Raw genomic sequence first — 18,704 nt, 5'->3', positions numbered from 1 at the left:
CACATTTTTCTTTGGCATGTATAGTCTGACATTTATTTTTGTCCTTTTTCATGTTTTTATTTATTTTTTAGTTTGTGTACTTCCAACTGGCATTTTTTAGAGCACTTTTTTTAACAGACTCTAATAACTTATCTATGCCTCATTATTTAAGCACACAGTTAACAAGAGGGCCATGAGCAGAAAGTTTTATTTTTGAAGTTGGGAAAGTGATACAAAGTACTTCTGGGTGGGATTTATTATTCTTAGCTATCATAGCAAGCCATAGAGGTAACCCACATTTAACATAATAAATCAGCTCACTTTCTAGGGTTTAACCATCATTTTCTGTGGAAGTATTTTCACAGAATAAGTCAGTGAAATAGTGACTTTTAAATAGTGAAATAGTCTATTCACCTAGCAGAAATATACTTACATTCAACTTAGAATGCTTCTATTTAGGATTATAACATACTTAATATTGAAAATAAATGTTATTCAGCATTTTTACTAGTACAGTCAACAATTGTCATTGCATACATGTTTAAATGATGATCTCGTTTTGCCATAAATAGTCTAGTCTCTTATTTGTGAGTTATGACTGGCTTGATTATCTTACAAAGTAGCTCTTTATTTGGGAGAAATAGAAATTTTCATAAAGGTTTGTGTGGGAACCCTTAACACGACCCGCGTGATTAGGGCCCACTCAGGGTCCGGTTTCTGGAGGAGGCCACACACTAAAATGAAGAGAGAGACTAGAAAAGAGTTAATTTGGGACAAATGGGGGGCCAGGCAGGAGTCAACCTCTAGTGGGAAGACTCTCTAGGCTCTTGCTATCCCTTTTATTGAGGCTGCTATGGGATACACCCATTACCCTTAAGCAGCTTTGGGAAACACTCATAGCTCTTAGGCAGGTAATAAGCAGATTATCATATAGTAAGGATTTACATGATTATAAGATAGGGAAGTTGCCTCAGTTACTATTGTCTCAATTAGATAGGGAGTGGTTGGCTCTGACCTTTCAGAGCTTCAAGGTTGACCAGCCTCTTTCTATTAGACAATGATTGGTTTCCGGCAGTTTGTCTCTTAGTTTTTTAAATGCTGTTTATTTTTACATCACATAAATGAATACTTTGGTCCTAAATAATGTATTATACTCTAGGAAGTAATATTAAGCATACTTTATATACTTAATCAACCTAAATAGCAACATTCAGTGTTCACATCCAAATTTAGAATTAATAGGATTCACAGTGTACCAGTTATATGTCTTTTTATATAAAGGAACTTTCTAATTTAATTGTTTTACTTTCTTTTTCAGATCTTTTTGTTTTGTCTGTGATTATTTTGTATGTTTTCATATTATTCATCATGTTGCATCCAGTTGCCCCTATTGACCAGGCTCTTCAGGTAAGGCTTAATTTAAGCACATCAACTATTACTGGTTGCCTGAGGAGTGATATAGTACTTGGGATAGTAACAGAAATGGACATATTAGTATTACATGAAGTTTACACAGCCAAATGAGACTTCTGGATGTTTGCTATGGCTTAAAATCTATCCCTCTACTTTTATGTTACTGGGGAAATAGACTGAACTGTCTACATTTCTTTTTTCCAGGACTGCTTTTTTCTGAATTTTCTAAGATACAGTTTTATTAACCCAAAGATAACCTATAAAGAATAAAAACATAATTAAAACAGAAGCTTTTATTGACTCTACTTACTATTTTATTTTTCTTTCCTGTTTCTTCACTTTGCATTCCATTTCTATAAACAGATGTCCCAGTCCAATGTACTTATTGAATAGTCTGCACACATTGCTGCTGCTTCAATATTGATTGAGTTCTCCATACTTTAAAAAAAATATATTCTTATTGACGTCAGAGATAAAGGGAGAGGGAAAGAGATATATAAATATCAATGGTGAGAGAGAATCATTGATCAACTGCTTCATGCACACCGCTTAATAGGACGTACCCTTGACTGCAATCGAAACCGAAACCCTTCAGTCCACAGGCCAACGCTCTATCCTCTAAGCCAAACCAGCTAGGACTCTCCATACTTTTTTTTATTAAAAACTATGTATGATGAAATACTTTTATACAAAAGAATATGCACACATTTAATTTGTGATGCATAATAGTAATAAAAATAACACCCGTGAATCCATTATCAAACCTAAAAGTAGCATCATCAAGACAGTAAGTTTGTCTAAACACCCCGAGAGAATTACTATTCTAAATTTTTACTTCATTGTGTTGCTTTTTATTATACACTTGATATATAAGCATGAAGTCATAAAAGATAGTTTTGCTTGCTTTTGAACTTTATGAAAATCGTATCTTGCTATCTGTATTTTTCTGTGACTTGCTTTTTCCTGTTAGCATCATTTCTGAGATTCATGCATTTTATTTTCACTGCTATATAGTATTCCACTATAGGATTATACTATAATTCATTTATCCATTGTTTTTTGTTTTCTGTGAGCACTTACAATTTAGCTTTCTCAGTTAATGCCAAGTTGTTTTCCAAAGTGACTGTATCAGTTTATACTTTCATCAGTGTATGAGAATCCATTGTTACACATCATTGCCAACAAACACTTGTCTAGTGGATGTAAAAGTGTTATATCATGATGGTTTTAATTTGCAAATTATTAATTTTAAGTTACTAAAGAGGTTGAGCATTTTTCATATGTATTTTGGCCCTTTTTAGTTCCTTTGTGAAATGCCTATTCATGTTTTTACCCACTTTTTTCTATTAGGATGTTGTCTTTTTCTTATTTTTAGAAGTTCCTAATGTGCATGGCTATATATGTGATAACTTGGGCATGTGCCCTTGACTAGAATCGAACCCAGGACCCTTCAGTCTGCAGGCCGACACTTTATCCATTGAGTCAAATTGGCTAGGCCGCAGGGGTCTTCAAACTACGGCCCACGGGCCACATGCGGCCCACAGAGGAGTCTGATCCGGCCCGCCAGGTTTTTTGGGCAGTGAGCGCAGCCGAGGTGTTACAGTAGGAATTAGTAGTTCAGATTGTCCGGCCCTCCAGCTCTCTGAGGGACCGTGATCTGGCCCCCACTTTAAAAAGTTTGAGGACCCCTGGTAGGGCCTTCCTAAAGGTTTTAATACAAGTTTTTGTTAGATTTATTTTTGGGGTATTATCATTTTTGTTCCTTTGATAAATATATTTAAAATTATATTTTCTAATTTTATGCTGGTATAAACAATTGTCTTGTATATTCATCTCATATCCAGAAGCCTTGTCAAAGTTTATTCTAAAAACTTTTAGATTCTCTCTGAGCTTTTCTATTTTAGATAGTCATCATCTATAAATAATGACAATTGTTTTGTTTCTGACATTTCAGTACTTAGCTTTGTATATATTTTTCACGTCCATTAACCTTATTAATGTTGCTTTTAATGGTACTGATATGCTGTAATGTCCCTGACTCTAAAAGGAGTGCTCTTAATATTTTATCATTGGATATATTGTGGGCTGGGTTTCTGGTATATATCTGTTTTATCAGGTTGTGGAAGCTTCCTTCTATAGTGTTGCTGCCATAAATAGATGATTGATTTTACCTAATGCTTTTTCTACAGCCACTGAAGTGATCACATAGTTTTTCTCCCTAGAGAATGTAGTAAATTGTAGTTAGTTGACTGGTATTCAAATGTTGAACTAACATTGTCTTCAGGACAATTTGGTCATGATGCATTCTTTTTTATACTTTCTGGATTTGGTTTGCTATGATTTTGTTTAGAATTTTTGTTTCTGGTTGCATGAGTGAGATCAGACTTAATTTTTCTTTGTTGTATGTTATTGAGAGGTTTGCATGAAAGTTATATGAGCTTTATGGGATGGTATTCCACTTTGTGAACTTTTCCATAATTTAATCCCCTTTGAATGGGTATTTAGGTTGTTTCCAGTGTTTTGCTATTGCAAATTCTTATGCTGTATTGCAAATCCTTATGCACTTCATTAAGAAGGACAATTGCATATTTGGAGGTTAAATGTGCAGAAATGGAATTGTTTGGTCAAAGGGCATCTCGAATTTTAATTTTTATAAATACTGTGTTATTTATCTTAGAAGAAACTGACAGTTTATCATCTTAACAGCAGTGACTGTTTCCCGGCCATTTCATTTATGTGCATGGTTCACCCATCAACATATTTAAACTAAGCTCATCATTTTCTTCCTCAGCTCTGCTTTGTCTCTGTTTCTTGGTACCACTGTTTACCCAAGTCAGAAGTGTGTATTTGTATCCTTATTTATTTCTTTTCTTTTCTTTTTATAGCCAGTCTGTTGATAGATTTTCTCAGTTTTCTTATTCTGAATATTTCTCTTTTCATTCCAACCCCTTTTGTTACCTAAAAAGAAACTATTGTTTCCTCTATTCACAATACTTTTGACACCAAATGTTTTGGAGTGGTTCCACACCAATCAGTTCTCCAGCTCTCTGGACATCAACTGGATATCTTGCATTTCAGTTCTGACACTAACCACCTGGAGATAGTGCAGGTTAAGGGCTCCGCCACACAAGACTATACAACTTCAGACACCAGTTGTAAATCCTAGCTTGTCACCTGTACTTCTGACCAACCAGCTATAAATTGGTTCTTACAAACCCCTTTTGAGGTTTCATAATTTGCTTTATCAGCTACAAGAACTTAGGGGAACACTTACATTTACTAATTTATTATCCTATCTAATAAAAGAGTAATGTGCAAATTGACTGTCATTCCAACACACAAGATGACCACCCCACGTGATCAAAGACGGCTGCCCCCATCTTATCTAATAAAAGAGTAATATGCAAATTGACCATCACTTCAGTACACAAAATGGCCGCCCCCATGTGGTCAAAGATGGCTGCCCCCATATGGACATAAGATGACTGCCACAGATGGCCGGCAGGGGAGGGCAGTTGTGGGCAATCAGGCCAGCAGGGCAGGGCAGTTAGGGGCAATCAGTTGGGATGACTTGGCCTGCAGGGGAGAACAGTTGGGAGGGACCCAGGTCTGCAGAGGAGAGGAGTGGGGGGGGGGGGAAGGTAGGCCTGCAGGGGAGGGCAGTTGGGTGGAACCAGGCCTGCAGGGGAGGGCAGTTGGGTGGAATCAGGCCTGCAGGGGAGGGCAGTTGGGTGGAATCAGGCCTGCAGGGGAGGGCAGTTGGGTGGAACCAGCCCTGCCGGGGAGGATAGTTAAGGACAATCAGATTGGCAGGGGAGGGCAGTTAGGGGTGACCAGGCCTGCAGTTGAGGGCGACCATGTTGGCAGGGGAGGGCAGTTAGGGGCAATTGGCCCAGCAGAGGAACAGTTAGGCATCAATCAAGCTGGCAGGGGAATGACTAGGGGGTGATCAGGCTGGCAGGCAAAAGTGGTTAGGGGCAATCAGGCAGGTAGGCAAGTGAGCAGTTGGGAGCCAGTAGTCATGGATTATGAGAGGGATACCCATGTAGGTGGAATCGGGCCTAAATGGGCAGTTGGACATCCCTTGAGGGTTCCCAGATTGGAGGGGATGCAGGCTGGGCTGAAGGACACACCAATGCACGAGTTTCACGCACCGGGTCTGTAGTAAAGAATATAATAAAAAGGTACAAATGATCAGCCGGATTAAGAGTTATGTAGGCAGAGGTCTTCTGGAAAGACCCAGAATACAGAGCTTCTGTCCCTGTGGAGCTGGAATTTACCACTCTCCCAGCACATGAATATCTCTAAAACTTCTAGTTTAGGTTTCTTTTGTTTTTTAAAGGAGGCTTCATCACTAGGAATGATCAGTAATTAATTCAGTCTCCAGCCCAGCCCCTCTTTCTTTCCTGGAGGATGAGGAAGTGGAGCTGAAAGTTCCAAGCTTCTAATCATGGCTTAAATCTTTCTGGTGGGCAATTCCCATCCTGAAGCTCTTCAGTAGCCCACCCAGAGTAGCCTCATTAGAACAAAAAGCATTTCAGGGGATTTAGAAGTTCTGTATAAGACACTCCCTATCACCTCAATCACTCAGGAAATTATAAGAGTTTTAAGAGCTAAATGTCATGAGCCAGGGACAGACCAAATACATATTTCTTATCATGCCCACCACTTTAATTCAAGCTACTGCCACCTTTTGTTTGGATTACTATAGCAGTCTTCACCCCTTCTTGCTGGAGTCTTAAATGTTTTCATAAAATATTAGATCGCTCCTCAGCACCTAGCACAGTATCTTGGATATTCACTCAGTGAATATTTGCTGACTAGAGGATGAATGTGTAAATGGGTTTTTTCTTTCTTTTTTCTTTTTTTTAGGCCTTAGAAATTAATTACAGATTTTAAAGTGAAAATTTAGATTGTATTTCTTAAATTGATCTGTATAGTTCTTTTATTCACTTGTCTTTATGCCAGTATAGGTAAAAAATATTTTATTATTAGATCAGTATCTGCTCCATTGTTTAAAGACAAGATTTTATTTTAAAAATAGGGACTTATTAGCCCTAGCTGGTTTGGCTTAGTGGATAGAGCATTGGTCTGCGGACTGAGGGGTTCCAGGTTCGATTCTGGTCAAGGGCATTTGACATTGATGTTTCTCTTTCCCTCTCTCTCCTCCTTCTCCCTCTCCCTCTCCCTCTCCCTCTCCCTCTCCCTCTCCCTCTCTGAAATCAATAAAATTTTTAAAAAATAGGGTCTTAATAGAAATTTATGGTCTAGTAAGGCTTAAGCTATTCAATCTGAGTGATGAAGATCTGACTAAGCTCAGCACTTCAATATTTTTTTAACCTTGTTATTTACACTGAGTTTTATCATCTGAAAAGTGGATACAATATCCACCTTGTGGCGCTTCTCTGGATTGAGTGGGTATTCTATGTGATGCTGCTTGGTACATAATAGGAATTAAATTGATCTTAAGTTATGTAATGCCATAAATATAAACTATTATATATACTACAATTTTAACTTAAAATTTTTGTCTTACAGATTGTGTGTGTACCATATCAATGGCGTATAACTATGCTCATCATTGTTCTTGTAAATGCCCTTGTATCTATCCTGGTGGAGGTAAGCACTTCAGATAATCAAATGGCTACCTTGCTGCTTTGGGATTCTTGGTGATTTAATGGTAATGGGGGAAGAGAACAGGTAGCATTATGGAAGCCTACAAAGTTTCAGTTTCATTTTAGTTAAATTTTTTTTTAGCCTTCTGATATTTCCATTAACTGATAATAGTCATATTAAGGGATATTACTTAGCTGTACTCATACAGGTAGAAAATTAGCAGTGAGCTAGCAAAAATTAGTGATTGATAGAAAGGGAAGAAAATTGGTGCTCAGAATTGTCAGGGGAAGGTAGGAGGCACATCAATAAAGAGGAAACCACCAAATTGGACGGGTTGTGGGGTGTGGTGGGGGTGGAGATTGGTGATCAGGCAGCCTATAAACTGGTGACCAAGAAATCAGAGTGGGTTGGTACCACCGAGTCCTGTGATATGTGGTAAAATTTCCCATTTAAGGAAGAAAAGGAAGAAGGGGGACTTTCTCCATGAAAAGTCATAAATATTAACCCTTTGCACTCCACTGTCCCCTCTCAGGGGACATCGGAATTCTAGCATATCACTCGGATGTCCCCTCTCAGGGGACATTGCAGTTTATTAGTGATTACGGGGAATTGAGTTAATTCAACGCACGTTTCCGCCGCAAAGTAGCGTCGAGTAGCTGGTAGCCAATGTCCAGAATGGTTCGGAGTGCAAAGGGTTAATAATAAGAGTTTATTGAGTGTATAAAATAATGACCGTTATGAATTTACCCAGTCTCAGCATTGATTAGTGAAACTTCCTCTTTGATATTTGCTTTTAAGTTCCCTCTAGAGGTCTTAGGACTCTGATTCATTGTACATTGTACAGTTATTCTTCTTTTAGGATTGCCTTTACATCCATTTTTATAAAAGAAACTGCTGGGTTCTCATTGCTATTTATTAATATAATTTTGTCTGTTCTCCAAACTGTTACTATTCTCTTCTACAGTAGCAACATATGAAATGGAAAGAGATAACAGGTGTGATTTTTAAGTTAAGGGTTTCATAGGACATGATTTTGAATTAAAATTAGGTAATTTGGAACTATATACTTCAATGATATTTCTAGACTTGGAAATTATGCTTAATTTGTTGTCTTTCTAAAAGATATTAAATTTGGACCATAGTTGGCAGCATGGATTTTATGGTACTGGCACCGATCTTTTTAGAGTGCCCAGTGGGATGTGTGTTTGCTATTGTGTGGACAATAGAAAGCACAACCAAGACATTGTATTTTAAAAGCTTTTCTTTTTCTAAAGGGTAAGTTCAACTTTTCACTCAAATGTTTAAGATATATATACTTTTTAAAACAGATTTTTTTTTAGTTTTTTTTTTAGGGAATCCTTTCATCATCCCTCATAATGTTTTACTCTTTTTTTTTTTTTTTTAAATATATTTTATTGATTTTGTACAGAGAGGAAGGGAGAGAGATAGAGAGTTAGAAACATCGATGAGAGAGAGTCATCGATCAGCTGCCTCTTGCACACCCCCTACTGGGGATATGCCCGCAACCAAGGTACATGCCCTTGACCGGAATCGAACCCGTTATGACCGTTATGAATTTACCCAGTCTCAGCATTGATTAGTGAAACTTCCTCTTTGATATTTGCTTTTAAGTTCCCTCTAGAGGTCTTAGGACTCTGATTCATTGTACATTTCAGTCCCCAGGCCGACGCTCTATCCACTGAGCCAAACCGGTCCCGGCATAATGTTTTACTCTTGTTCACTATGAAAAGAATTCTTTGTGTTGGATTCTGAAAATCATATTCATATATAGATACAGATACATATAGAATTAATTGTAAATATTCAATGGAAATAACTCACTGTTAAGAAAAATACTGGATTATAAGCATTATTTTAATATGGGGAGCCTGACTATTCATATAAAAGTCATGTTTTATGAAAAATTTAGAGGTCCCATTTTATCAAGAATTTTGTGATGGTTTGCATTTGTCATAAAATTCATGTTTTTATTTATTTGTCTGCAATATTAACTGAAATTCTCTATATAACAAGTCATGTTTTTTTTACTAATGATTCAGCATTGTGTGATCCTTTTTAAATGTGCACATTAATAAAGAATGACTTAGTCATTTTTAATTCTTAACTCACTGGAATATCTCTCAGAACTTCTGCCTTGACATGGTCCTTTGGAAAGTTGTGTTCAATCGAGACAGACAAGGAGAGTATCGCTTCACCACCACACAGCCAGCACAGGTTGGAACTCAGCACTTGCTCTCAATTCTTCATGTATACCCAGACTCTTTCAGTTGTGTACTCTGCATTCTGTAGTCTCATGTTCTGTTGTGTGTTGCTTCAACCTTTTTCCCTATGCCTGGCATTTCATTTTTTGTAAGGAGTCTTAGAAAATTCATGGCAAACCTTTGTTACAGGCTTCTCAGGACCTCAGAAATTTCATAAGTCTTTTTTCCATTCCAATCCTTACTTTGTGTTTATGTAAAGGTCTTGTCCTCAGTGGTGAGAGTTAATTTTTCCATTTCTATTTGGCTTAAATGTTATGTTTTTTGTTTTCATGAGTCTCATTAGAAGCTAAATGAGATTTATGTAAACAAAGTTATGAAATGGGAATTATTTCTAAATGGATCAGAGTCCAAAGGTCAAAACTTTCAGCAATTATTTCTGATTTATTGTTACTGTATCTTAATTTTGGGTGGCTTTTAGGCTTTTCTCAGCATATGTCTCTCATCATTCAGAAAATTTTCAGGCAGTGCTTATTTTTATACAAACCATGGCTTAGGATTTTTTATTCTTTTGGACCCATTATATAACTTATTGCTTGAAAGATAATGCAAGCACTGTGTTAAAAAGAAAATGAGATATAAACCCATTTCGTGGTGTTAAGGTTTTTACCTATAGTTTTTTTCATAGAAAATATAAGTTAATCTTATTTTTTAAACTTATGCCATTGAATTACATACAGCTCTACAGTTTGTTTGTTTGTTTATTTGGTTAATTTTCTCCTGAGGATATTTTTTTCCCATTGCTTTTCAGAGAGAGTGGAAAAGAGGCAGGGAGGGAGAGAAAGAAACATTGACGTGAGAAACACATCAACTGGCTGCCTCCCACATGTCCCACTGGGGGCAGGGCGGGAACCTGTAACCCAGGTACATGTTTTTACCAGGTACACGAGACCCTTTGGACCTGGGGTTTGATGCTCTAACCCCTGAGTAACACCGGCCAGGGCTCTACAGCTTTTTGGGTATAGAGAACTTAATGATGCAGTCTCACCTCCTCATTATCTTACTCCTTTGTTTGTAGATGGATGAAGTATTCTAAATATTTTACTATAGATTTCTGTATCTAAATCTTTTACTCATCATGAGCCATGCAAGGAAACTTATAGAGTTCAAAAGGATTTCTTGGCATTGCTGAATTGGGCTATTCACTTATTTTCAGGTTTTTTTTTTTTTTTTTTTTTTTTTAACTTAAGTAGCAACTTCCTGAGTTTTATTTTGTAATTTAGCAGGCTTGATGCCCAGAATAATACCACATGATCCTTTGATAAGAGGTCCTGGAGAGTGCTATTTATTTTTCTAAAGTTTCATGATGAGTAGTGATATATATATATGGCTAATGTGCACAGTGTCCCCTCGGGAGTTCGACTGGGAAACCAGGAGTTCAATCACTCGCTATGATGTACACTGATCACCTGGGGGTTTTATGGAACGAAGAAAGGCCCTGGCCCGCAGCTGGAAGGCCCCCATCAGTCCTCATCACTGGCTAGGCCTAAGGACCCAACCCATGCATGAATTTCATGCACTGGGCCTCTAGTAGTTTTATAATGATGGGATGAGTTTGGAATCAGCTTCAGTTTCTTTTTCTCAAAGCAGTGTAATGCATTAGTAGTGGGCATTAGGGACTCAATTCCTTTAGCTAAATCTCCTGTGTCTATATTTCTTTTGATTAACTCACTACATTATTTCAGAGGTTAACTTTGGTTCATATCATCAGTTCTCATATGAGATACTTGTATTGGTAAGGCTCAAACCAAGGAAAACATTTACTGTGAGTTATCAGCTTCTCCAGAGAGATCTACAACTGACAGGAAGTAAATGCAGGTTCTGAAGAGGAATTATACCCTGACTTAGTCAAAATTTGGTATCATAAAGCTGTAAACCATTTAATTGGAAATCTCGCTTCATTGTTCACCCAAAATTAAATGGTAGAAAATTCTATCATTTGCTACATCTCTATTTTTTAAACATTTGTTAATAAGTATCTGCCCTTATTTTTAAGAGTTTGTGCCTCTCACATGCAGTCCTGTCTCTGGAGCATTTAGGGAAGAGTGAAGGTAGAGAGAGTGAGTGGTCTAGAGCAGGTAGTTCTTGCATGTCCTGTGTGCTTACCAGTTTGAGAATCATTGAGTAGACAAGAATTTTAGTCCTCATTTTCTATGAACATGATAAAGAAATTATTGGCTTTAAAAAGAGTTTTTATAACCTCACCACAGAATGATACACTTTTGTCTTCTGACATTTGTGTGTGTAATGTGGTGTCACTTCATATTATGACTTTTCAAGAGCCAATCCTATATAATAAAAGCCTAATATGCAAATTGTAACCTCAACTGGGAGTTTGACTAAGGGGCGAGACTGGCTGGCTAATGGCCTGTGGCCTCAACCCAGAATGTCTAGTCCAAGATGTCAGTAGTACCTGCCATAGTGAAAAAGAAAGTAAAGATGAGGGTGCCAGCTACACCTAGGATTTCTGTGGCTGCCATAATTGTCCCTCACCACAAACTCCGGTTCCACGTTTGTCCATTCTGTATATGCACTTTCTACCGAGAATCCCATGAAGTCTTCTCACACTCTAACTCCTAACCTTCTATACTAATGTCGAGGGAAGAACATTTCTCTTTCTTCTTTTCCTTCTTTACTCTATGTACCCAGAGACCATTGAGTTGGACTGAAAGCTAGAGAACCTCAACTAGGCTTCAGATCTTAGACACTTAAATTGCAAAGTCAAGAACCTCACCTGGAAATCTCTAGTAACCATGTCAAAAAAATCTGATGATCTAACAAGGTGCTGTACACTTCTAGGATCCTTCCAATTTTAAGGGATTTCTAACTTCATTTTATACATAGAGAAATAGCATTTATTCCACTTGCCAAGATTTTGCATCTAATGAAATGGCAGAGCTGGGAGTGGAAGCCATGGTTTTTTATTTCAGGAGGAGTGTTTTCCCACTATGCCACATTGCCTCCTATATGGGGTTATATAGGAATAAACTAATATTAACAATCATATGACAAAATGGAGACAAGCCATAGCTACTGTCAATACTACTTTTTATGGTAGATACCATATGAGGCATTTTGTATAAATTCTAATTGTTATGACAATCTCGAGATATAGGAATGTCTAGTTTCTCTCAATTCTTACAGATGAAGAAACCGTGTTAGAACTGGAATTCAGATTCAGATTTATTTGGACCCAGGCCCATATTATTTCTAGGTCAAATAGCTCCTATCTAGTCTTTAAATACAAAATAAGTATCACATTTTATTTAATAGATACTGTGTTCTACTTGGCCTACTGAACATTCATGCAGCTAACCTAATTCAGATACAGGAAGGATTTTTACATAATACTAATTTATTTCCTATAGTGATTGTTTTACTTCTGGATGCTAGGTGGCCTGAATAAAATTGAAAACAGATTAAGTAAACCATATGCAAATAATCAAAGTTAAAACTTTTATGTAGCTAAATATTTCTCAGATGTTAAGACTTATTCTCTGACCAAAAAACAAAAATCTTGATATACCATGATTTTCAAGCAAAAGTATCTATCTATCTATCTATCTGTCTATCTATATATATATATAAAAGCCTAAGCAACCATCCAACCATACTGTCCCACTGGTAGCTATGATGCGCAATGCCCACTAGGGGGCAGACACTCCAACTGGTAGCTGTGACATGCACTGGCCACCAGGGGGCAGACACTCAACACAGGAGCTGCCGAGCTGTGGTGACTTGGTGGCTGCTGTACTTGGGTGATACACCCAGAACCAGAGAGGAAGGAGCCTGATTCCAGGGTGTGTCACCCGAGAACCACCCTCTCACAATCAGGGAGCCCTGAGGGGATGTTGAAGAGCCGATTTTGGCCGGATCCCATAGGCCAGTCCAAGGGACCCCATTGGTGCAAAAGTCTCTGCTCCAGGCTTCTAGTTCTTCAATAAATGCCTTTGAACTTCATCCTTGTCTACTGAATGAAAAAATTTCAGTGGAGTGTCCCGTCATCTCTACAGCTTTACCCTGTTTGAGAAGATCTGTGCTGCATGGCCTCTTGGTGTCTTGGTGGCTGCTTAGTGGTAGATGTGGAACTAGAATTATAGTTTGATCCTGCCTGAGGATTTGTGCCTCTTTATATTTTTATTTTTGGGGGGGAAATCCAAGTGTTAGCTATAGTCTTTATGCCACTTAGAATATTGTTCGAGCTTATGTATTTATAATGCTAATTCTCATTGTCCTTATTTGTTTTATATTCAGGATTGGTATGGAAGAAGACTTTTATGAAAATCATAGTACCATTATAACATGTCCTGCAAGCCTGGCTTTACATTTTACATGCTACCCATGAAAACATTTCCAAAAAACACTGCAAAGATTAAACTGGCATTGGGGTTCTAGAATGAAGTCTGTAATGGTCTAAGAAGCAGGAGAATTTTAGCTGTAGAACTTATTGGACGTTCTTTGTGGTTTCTCTGTTGGTCTGTGGTAGCCTCTTTCCCTTTTTTGAGGGATACACGTCGTTATTAACCAGGTTTCCTTTCAGGAGCCAACCAGAAGCTCTAGTTGCTGAGGCTCATGTGTTCTCCTGCTTCTGAGACCTGAGTGCTCATTCTGAGTCCTGTGATGCTCCCCTCTTCGCTTTCTGGCTGCACAGTGCTTGCTTTTCTCCTCTTGCCACCATCTTCTCTCTGGATTTATTTTTCATTCCAGCATGCCTGTAACACCTTTTATTTTCTCTACCGGTGTATTATATTGTGTTTGAGAATGTGTGTTTTATGTTTGTGCTTGCAAACTAACAAATCTATTCTTGCTTATATTGTAGTATATATTTTTGTATATGATGTTTGGGGGAGGTGAAGACATAGGAACAAAATACGTGTTTAATTACAGTGGAGGGGGTATCCCTAGTGTTTCTTGTGAATTATAACAAGTGTATCTTGCTTTTTATAGGGACACGAGGATTTTTAAAAACATACATGTTAATGTAAAAAGAATACTATTCAGCCCTGGCTGGGTGGTCCAGTTGGTTGAAGTGTTGTCCCGTACACCAAACAGTGCAAGTTCGCTACCCCAATTGGTGTGGCACCAGTTGATGTTTCTCTCTCACATCTGTATCTCGCTCTCGCTCTCTCGCTCTCACTCTTTCTCAAGAAAAAAAAGTCAATAAACATATCCTCTGGTGAGGATTTTAAAAAGAAAGAATACAATTCAATTGTGATTCTGTTTGCAATGAAATTGCCTTTAATTTTATTGCTTGCCCACTTTCTGCAGGTGAGGAACAGTGGATTTAGAGATGTGTATGTGTCTTCCATTTGCATACACTTGGCTATGCCTTTTCTTAACTCAGCCTGCTCTGCGTTGTCCTTCAACCCTGCCGGCTCATCTGGACAGACAAAGCCTATATGTTTCTGGTTTTTTGTTTTGTTTTGTCTGTTTGTTTCTTACAATCACCATTCACCATTAATCTCTTCCCGTGATCCTTTAAAAAGTGCTACATGCCATAAAATAAAAAGTGACAGCTTTCAGATTGATTTAGGAACAATGGTCTTTTCTGCAACTAAATCGAAGACTTTAAGCATCTTGGAAAAAAGACCCAAGTAGTGAGCCCACACCTCAGATTAAATAAGGTTTGTTGTGTGCGGGCTACCCTGGAAGGGAAGTGTTGGTTGTGTGGGTCACTGAAGAACCCATCTGTGGGCTTCTTTTAAGGTGATGGTAATAGCTCTTTTTAGCTAGATGGCTAATCAAAAAGCTACCTCCTCTCTACCCCAGAATGGTATACCTTACTTGTTAACACAGTTTTTGCCTATAAATTCTCTATAGCAGCGCAGCTTACTGTGTTTTGTTGATAAAGTAAGCAGACCTTTAAAAGCACTCAGTTATTATTGATAGTGGTCTTAGTTCTGCCACATGCCCACCAGTTTTGGAGAAGGAAAGAGTAGTAGGTTCCTGGTGGTTGTCTCAATAAAATAAGAGGACCTACCAATTCAAAATGTAGAAAAATTTTAAGAGTTTTCATATTAAAGTATTTTTGCTGTTCTCCAGTGGCAAATGTAGAAACATGTTTAAGAACACATATAACAAATCTACCTTTCTTGATCATGAAAATATTTTGGATGTTAACCTTAGAATGCTCCTCTCAGTTACATTATACTTCCATTTGGTGAGATTGTTTCAACTGAGATTAGACCTAGTTGTAGACTGGGTTATGTATTAATGGCAGAATAAAACAACCTGGGATTGTTGCTTTGGAGAAACAAAAGACAAAATAATTAAAACTTGATCATTCTTTAGAGGTGGATAAAATTAGTTCTTGATATAGTTTACTTTTATTTCATTTTTTAAAAAGATTTTGTATTGATTTTAGAGAGAGAGGAAGGGAGAAGAAAAAGATAGAAGCATCAATGTGACAGAGAAACATCGATCTGCTGGCTACTACACGCCCCTACTGGGGATTGAGTCTATAACCTGGGCATGTACTCTGACTGGGAATGGAACAGACAACCTTTTGGTGCATGTGACAACACCCAGTCAACTGGGTTTATTTCATTTCTTTAGCACAAATTACAGTTAAGATTAATTCTGAGGCCTCTACTGCGTTTATATTTTTTTTACAATAACAAGGGACTCTGCTTTTTTGTTCTTTGAGAATTATTCAAGATCACAGTCATTAAAAACATCCGGATTAATCAAGGATTTCAATTATTATTTCATTATAATGAAATAATACTAAGAAATAGTACTTGCTTTATAGCTTTGTATGTACCTTTTCTTAAAGGTAGAGCACCAAGGGTAACCATCATTATAAAATAAAATGGTTTTTGTATGAATGAAAATGTGGCTTTAAAAAAAGTGAATGACGTTAAACATGATCTAAGTTCTAATTTTGACCTAACAATATTTTCATTTTTATGTTTTGAAAGGTAATGTTAACAGTAACAATGATATTTCTTCCAAAAATGATCTAGTAGTTTGGGATAGAAGATGAGAGTTTCCATATTGAATATTAAAAATATTTTCTCTTTCTGAATAGTTTAAATAAAATAATTCTTGATGCAATAGTTTTGTGTTATCCAGATCTGCAAGTCATTTTTAAAATGTATCTATACAAAAAGAAATGGGAAAATAAATTTATATATACACAAGAGGTTAGGTCTATAAATCTAAATAAAACAAAGTATATTACATTGATAACTAAAACATCTAACTTTTAAAAATGTTCCTAAATAATTGAAAGCTTACATTTTTACATGGGTTTTTTTCATTTGTTTATGCTTAAAAGTCATTTCCTCTTATTTTTTTGTGTTGACATACTCTGCTTTAACAAACTTGTTAAAAAGAAGCAGCCTTTAATCTACGGGGGTGTTCTTTTCCTTATCTCCTTAGGAGTCAGTGGATTACTGGGGGAAATGCTGCTTGTCCTGTGCCCTGGACTGTAGAAAGAAGATGCCGAAAGCAAAGTACATGTATCTGGCTCAAGAGCTCTTGGTTGACCCAGAATGGCCACCAAAACCCCAGACGACAACAGAAGCTAAAACTTTAGTTAAAGAAAATGGATCATGTCAAATCATCACCATTACGTAGCAGCGCATCAGTCTTGGTGGGATGTTAGTAGCAGTATTGAACAGAATGTAATTTAGGACTTTCTGATCCTGTGTGTCAGATGGCATCATTTCAATCTGTGTTCTTTCTGATATAGTAGGTGATTTCAGAGCTTTTTTAAAAAACAAAAGAAACCAGAATAAAAGATTGGCATGCCAGCTAAATTAATAATCAATCTGTGAAGTCCTCTTTCTTCAGTAACTCTGAATATTGTATTTCCACAGTTTTCTTGATTGTTACCCTCAGTAATACTCTTTACTAATATATAGGTATATAGGGTATAGAAGAAAGTAGGTATTTGGTAGGGTTTTAGACATTAGCCTTTGAGACTTAGTTTACATCTTTAAATTTATTTTCACAACTCTTAGAAAAGGCCCTAAATCTATGATTAGCCTCTAGTGAAAATAGTTAAAAAGCCTGTTTTCATTTGATTCCAACATTTCTTCCAAAGAATTATATATACACTCACCAGATTCCTTTGATAGTCTAGAGTTAGGAGTAAGTTTAATGGTGTTGCTTATAGAACAACTCAGGTAATTTCCACTTACAATTTTATATTTTCTGCACAAACTGCCTGGGTTTTATTTTTTTAATCAGCAAGGTGCTTCACTGTCTGTCTTTGGAGATGTCCCTCAAAACAATGTGTTTGTGTGTTGTCTGGTGTCAGTAGTGTAATTTGCTTTAGTTAAATGTAAACTTTTTTCATTAAGAAAAATATTTCTTTTGGTAATAGATGTGGATCTATCTTTTTGATATCTCTCCATATCTGTTTTTTCCTCCCTCTCAAGTTTTATATTATTTTAAATGTCTTTTATTTTCTGCTTTTTTAATTTTCTAAAGACATTGTATAGTAGTGAGCAGCTTTTTTTTTTTTAGTTAGATTTTTGCCTTCTAAAATCTTGAATATTTGATGTATGTCTATCCTATCAATAATAAGGCTTAAAAAATGAGCGATTTTGAACAACTGCTGAATTTGTTCAAAGCAGAATGAACTTGGCGAGAGTTTGTTTTATGCCATTAGGTGGCACTAGAGATCAGAGTTTATTTTGGATTGGATGTTTACAAATGAACATATTTTGGTGATGGCATTTTCTGGGAGAAAAGAAAAATGGAAATAAAGTTAAAGAATAGACATTAATTGAATCAAAAGAAATGTGAATAATATTTTTCACTTTTCTGTTTTGCCTAGTTAAAGCTTAAATTCTAAACAAAATAAAAGTAACTTTAAAAATGCCTTTATAGGTAAGATCCAGTAGTTTGACAAAGCCCACAGTTATGGATAAACAAGGAAACTGATACTGTTGTAAAATGGACACTAAACTTCTAAAAGTATGTGATATTATCCTGTGTTCTTCCTTAACCAATAGCATGTGTATACTGTTCACTTCTAGCTGGTCATTATTTTCCTGATCTGTACTTACCAATTTACCAAATGTTACCCAGAACTGTAGAATCAAATGATTCTCATTTTTTTTTGTGGTGCAGAGATATGAATGATGTTTGGTAACTATAGAAAAATGTAAGTTACACTCAGGATCACTGTTATTGCTATTGCCACCGATGATCCTCACATACACTAAAAAAGTTCCATCAAAAAACATAGTACGCTATTACTACACATTAGATGATAAAACAATTGTTCCATGGATGATTCTATGAAGCTATGCATCTTAGACCTCTTGAGCTGTGAATTAGCACTGTTTTCTATAGTTACTTATTCTCTTGATTGTTTTATAATTTCCACATTTATTTTCAACATGTATAAGTGTTATTCGTCAGTGATTTTCCCAGAATTGTAAATCTTATTATTTGATTTAA

At 36.6% G+C, this 18,704-nt stretch overlaps 1 protein-coding gene across 13 annotated transcripts in view; it reads left to right on the top strand.

Moving 5' to 3' along the window:
- The window catches only part of ATP13A3 (ATPase 13A3), an 89,111-nt gene extending 70,653 nt beyond the window's left edge, over positions 1-18,458 (top strand). For 5 of the 13 annotated variants that reach the window (XM_036443924.2, XM_036443922.2, XM_045583851.1 and 2 more), the window contains 4 exons: positions 1,298-1,386; positions 6,931-7,011; positions 9,154-9,243; positions 16,671-18,458. In XM_036443924.2, coding sequence (XP_036299817.1) covers positions 1,298-1,386; positions 6,931-7,011; positions 9,154-9,243; positions 16,671-16,868 — 458 coding nt within the window. In that variant the 3' untranslated portion in view covers positions 16,869-18,458. Of the gene's footprint in view, positions 1-1,297; positions 1,387-6,930; positions 7,012-7,972; positions 8,057-9,153; positions 9,244-16,670 lie in introns of those variants that run through there. The other 8 variants (XR_006742074.1, XR_006742070.1, XR_006742071.1 and 5 more) reach the window with 7 other exon arrangements.
- The last annotated feature ends 246 nt before the right edge of the window (positions 18,459-18,704 follow it).

The sequence above is a fragment of the Pipistrellus kuhlii genome, unplaced genomic scaffold, assembly GCF_014108245.1.
Source record: "Pipistrellus kuhlii isolate mPipKuh1 unplaced genomic scaffold, mPipKuh1.p scaffold_m20_p_2, whole genome shotgun sequence".
In the NCBI taxonomy this organism is placed as follows: domain Eukaryota; kingdom Metazoa; phylum Chordata; class Mammalia; order Chiroptera; family Vespertilionidae; genus Pipistrellus; species Pipistrellus kuhlii.
Note: the sequence above shows the minus strand (reverse complement) of the source record. Positions and strands in the feature narration are given on the sequence as shown.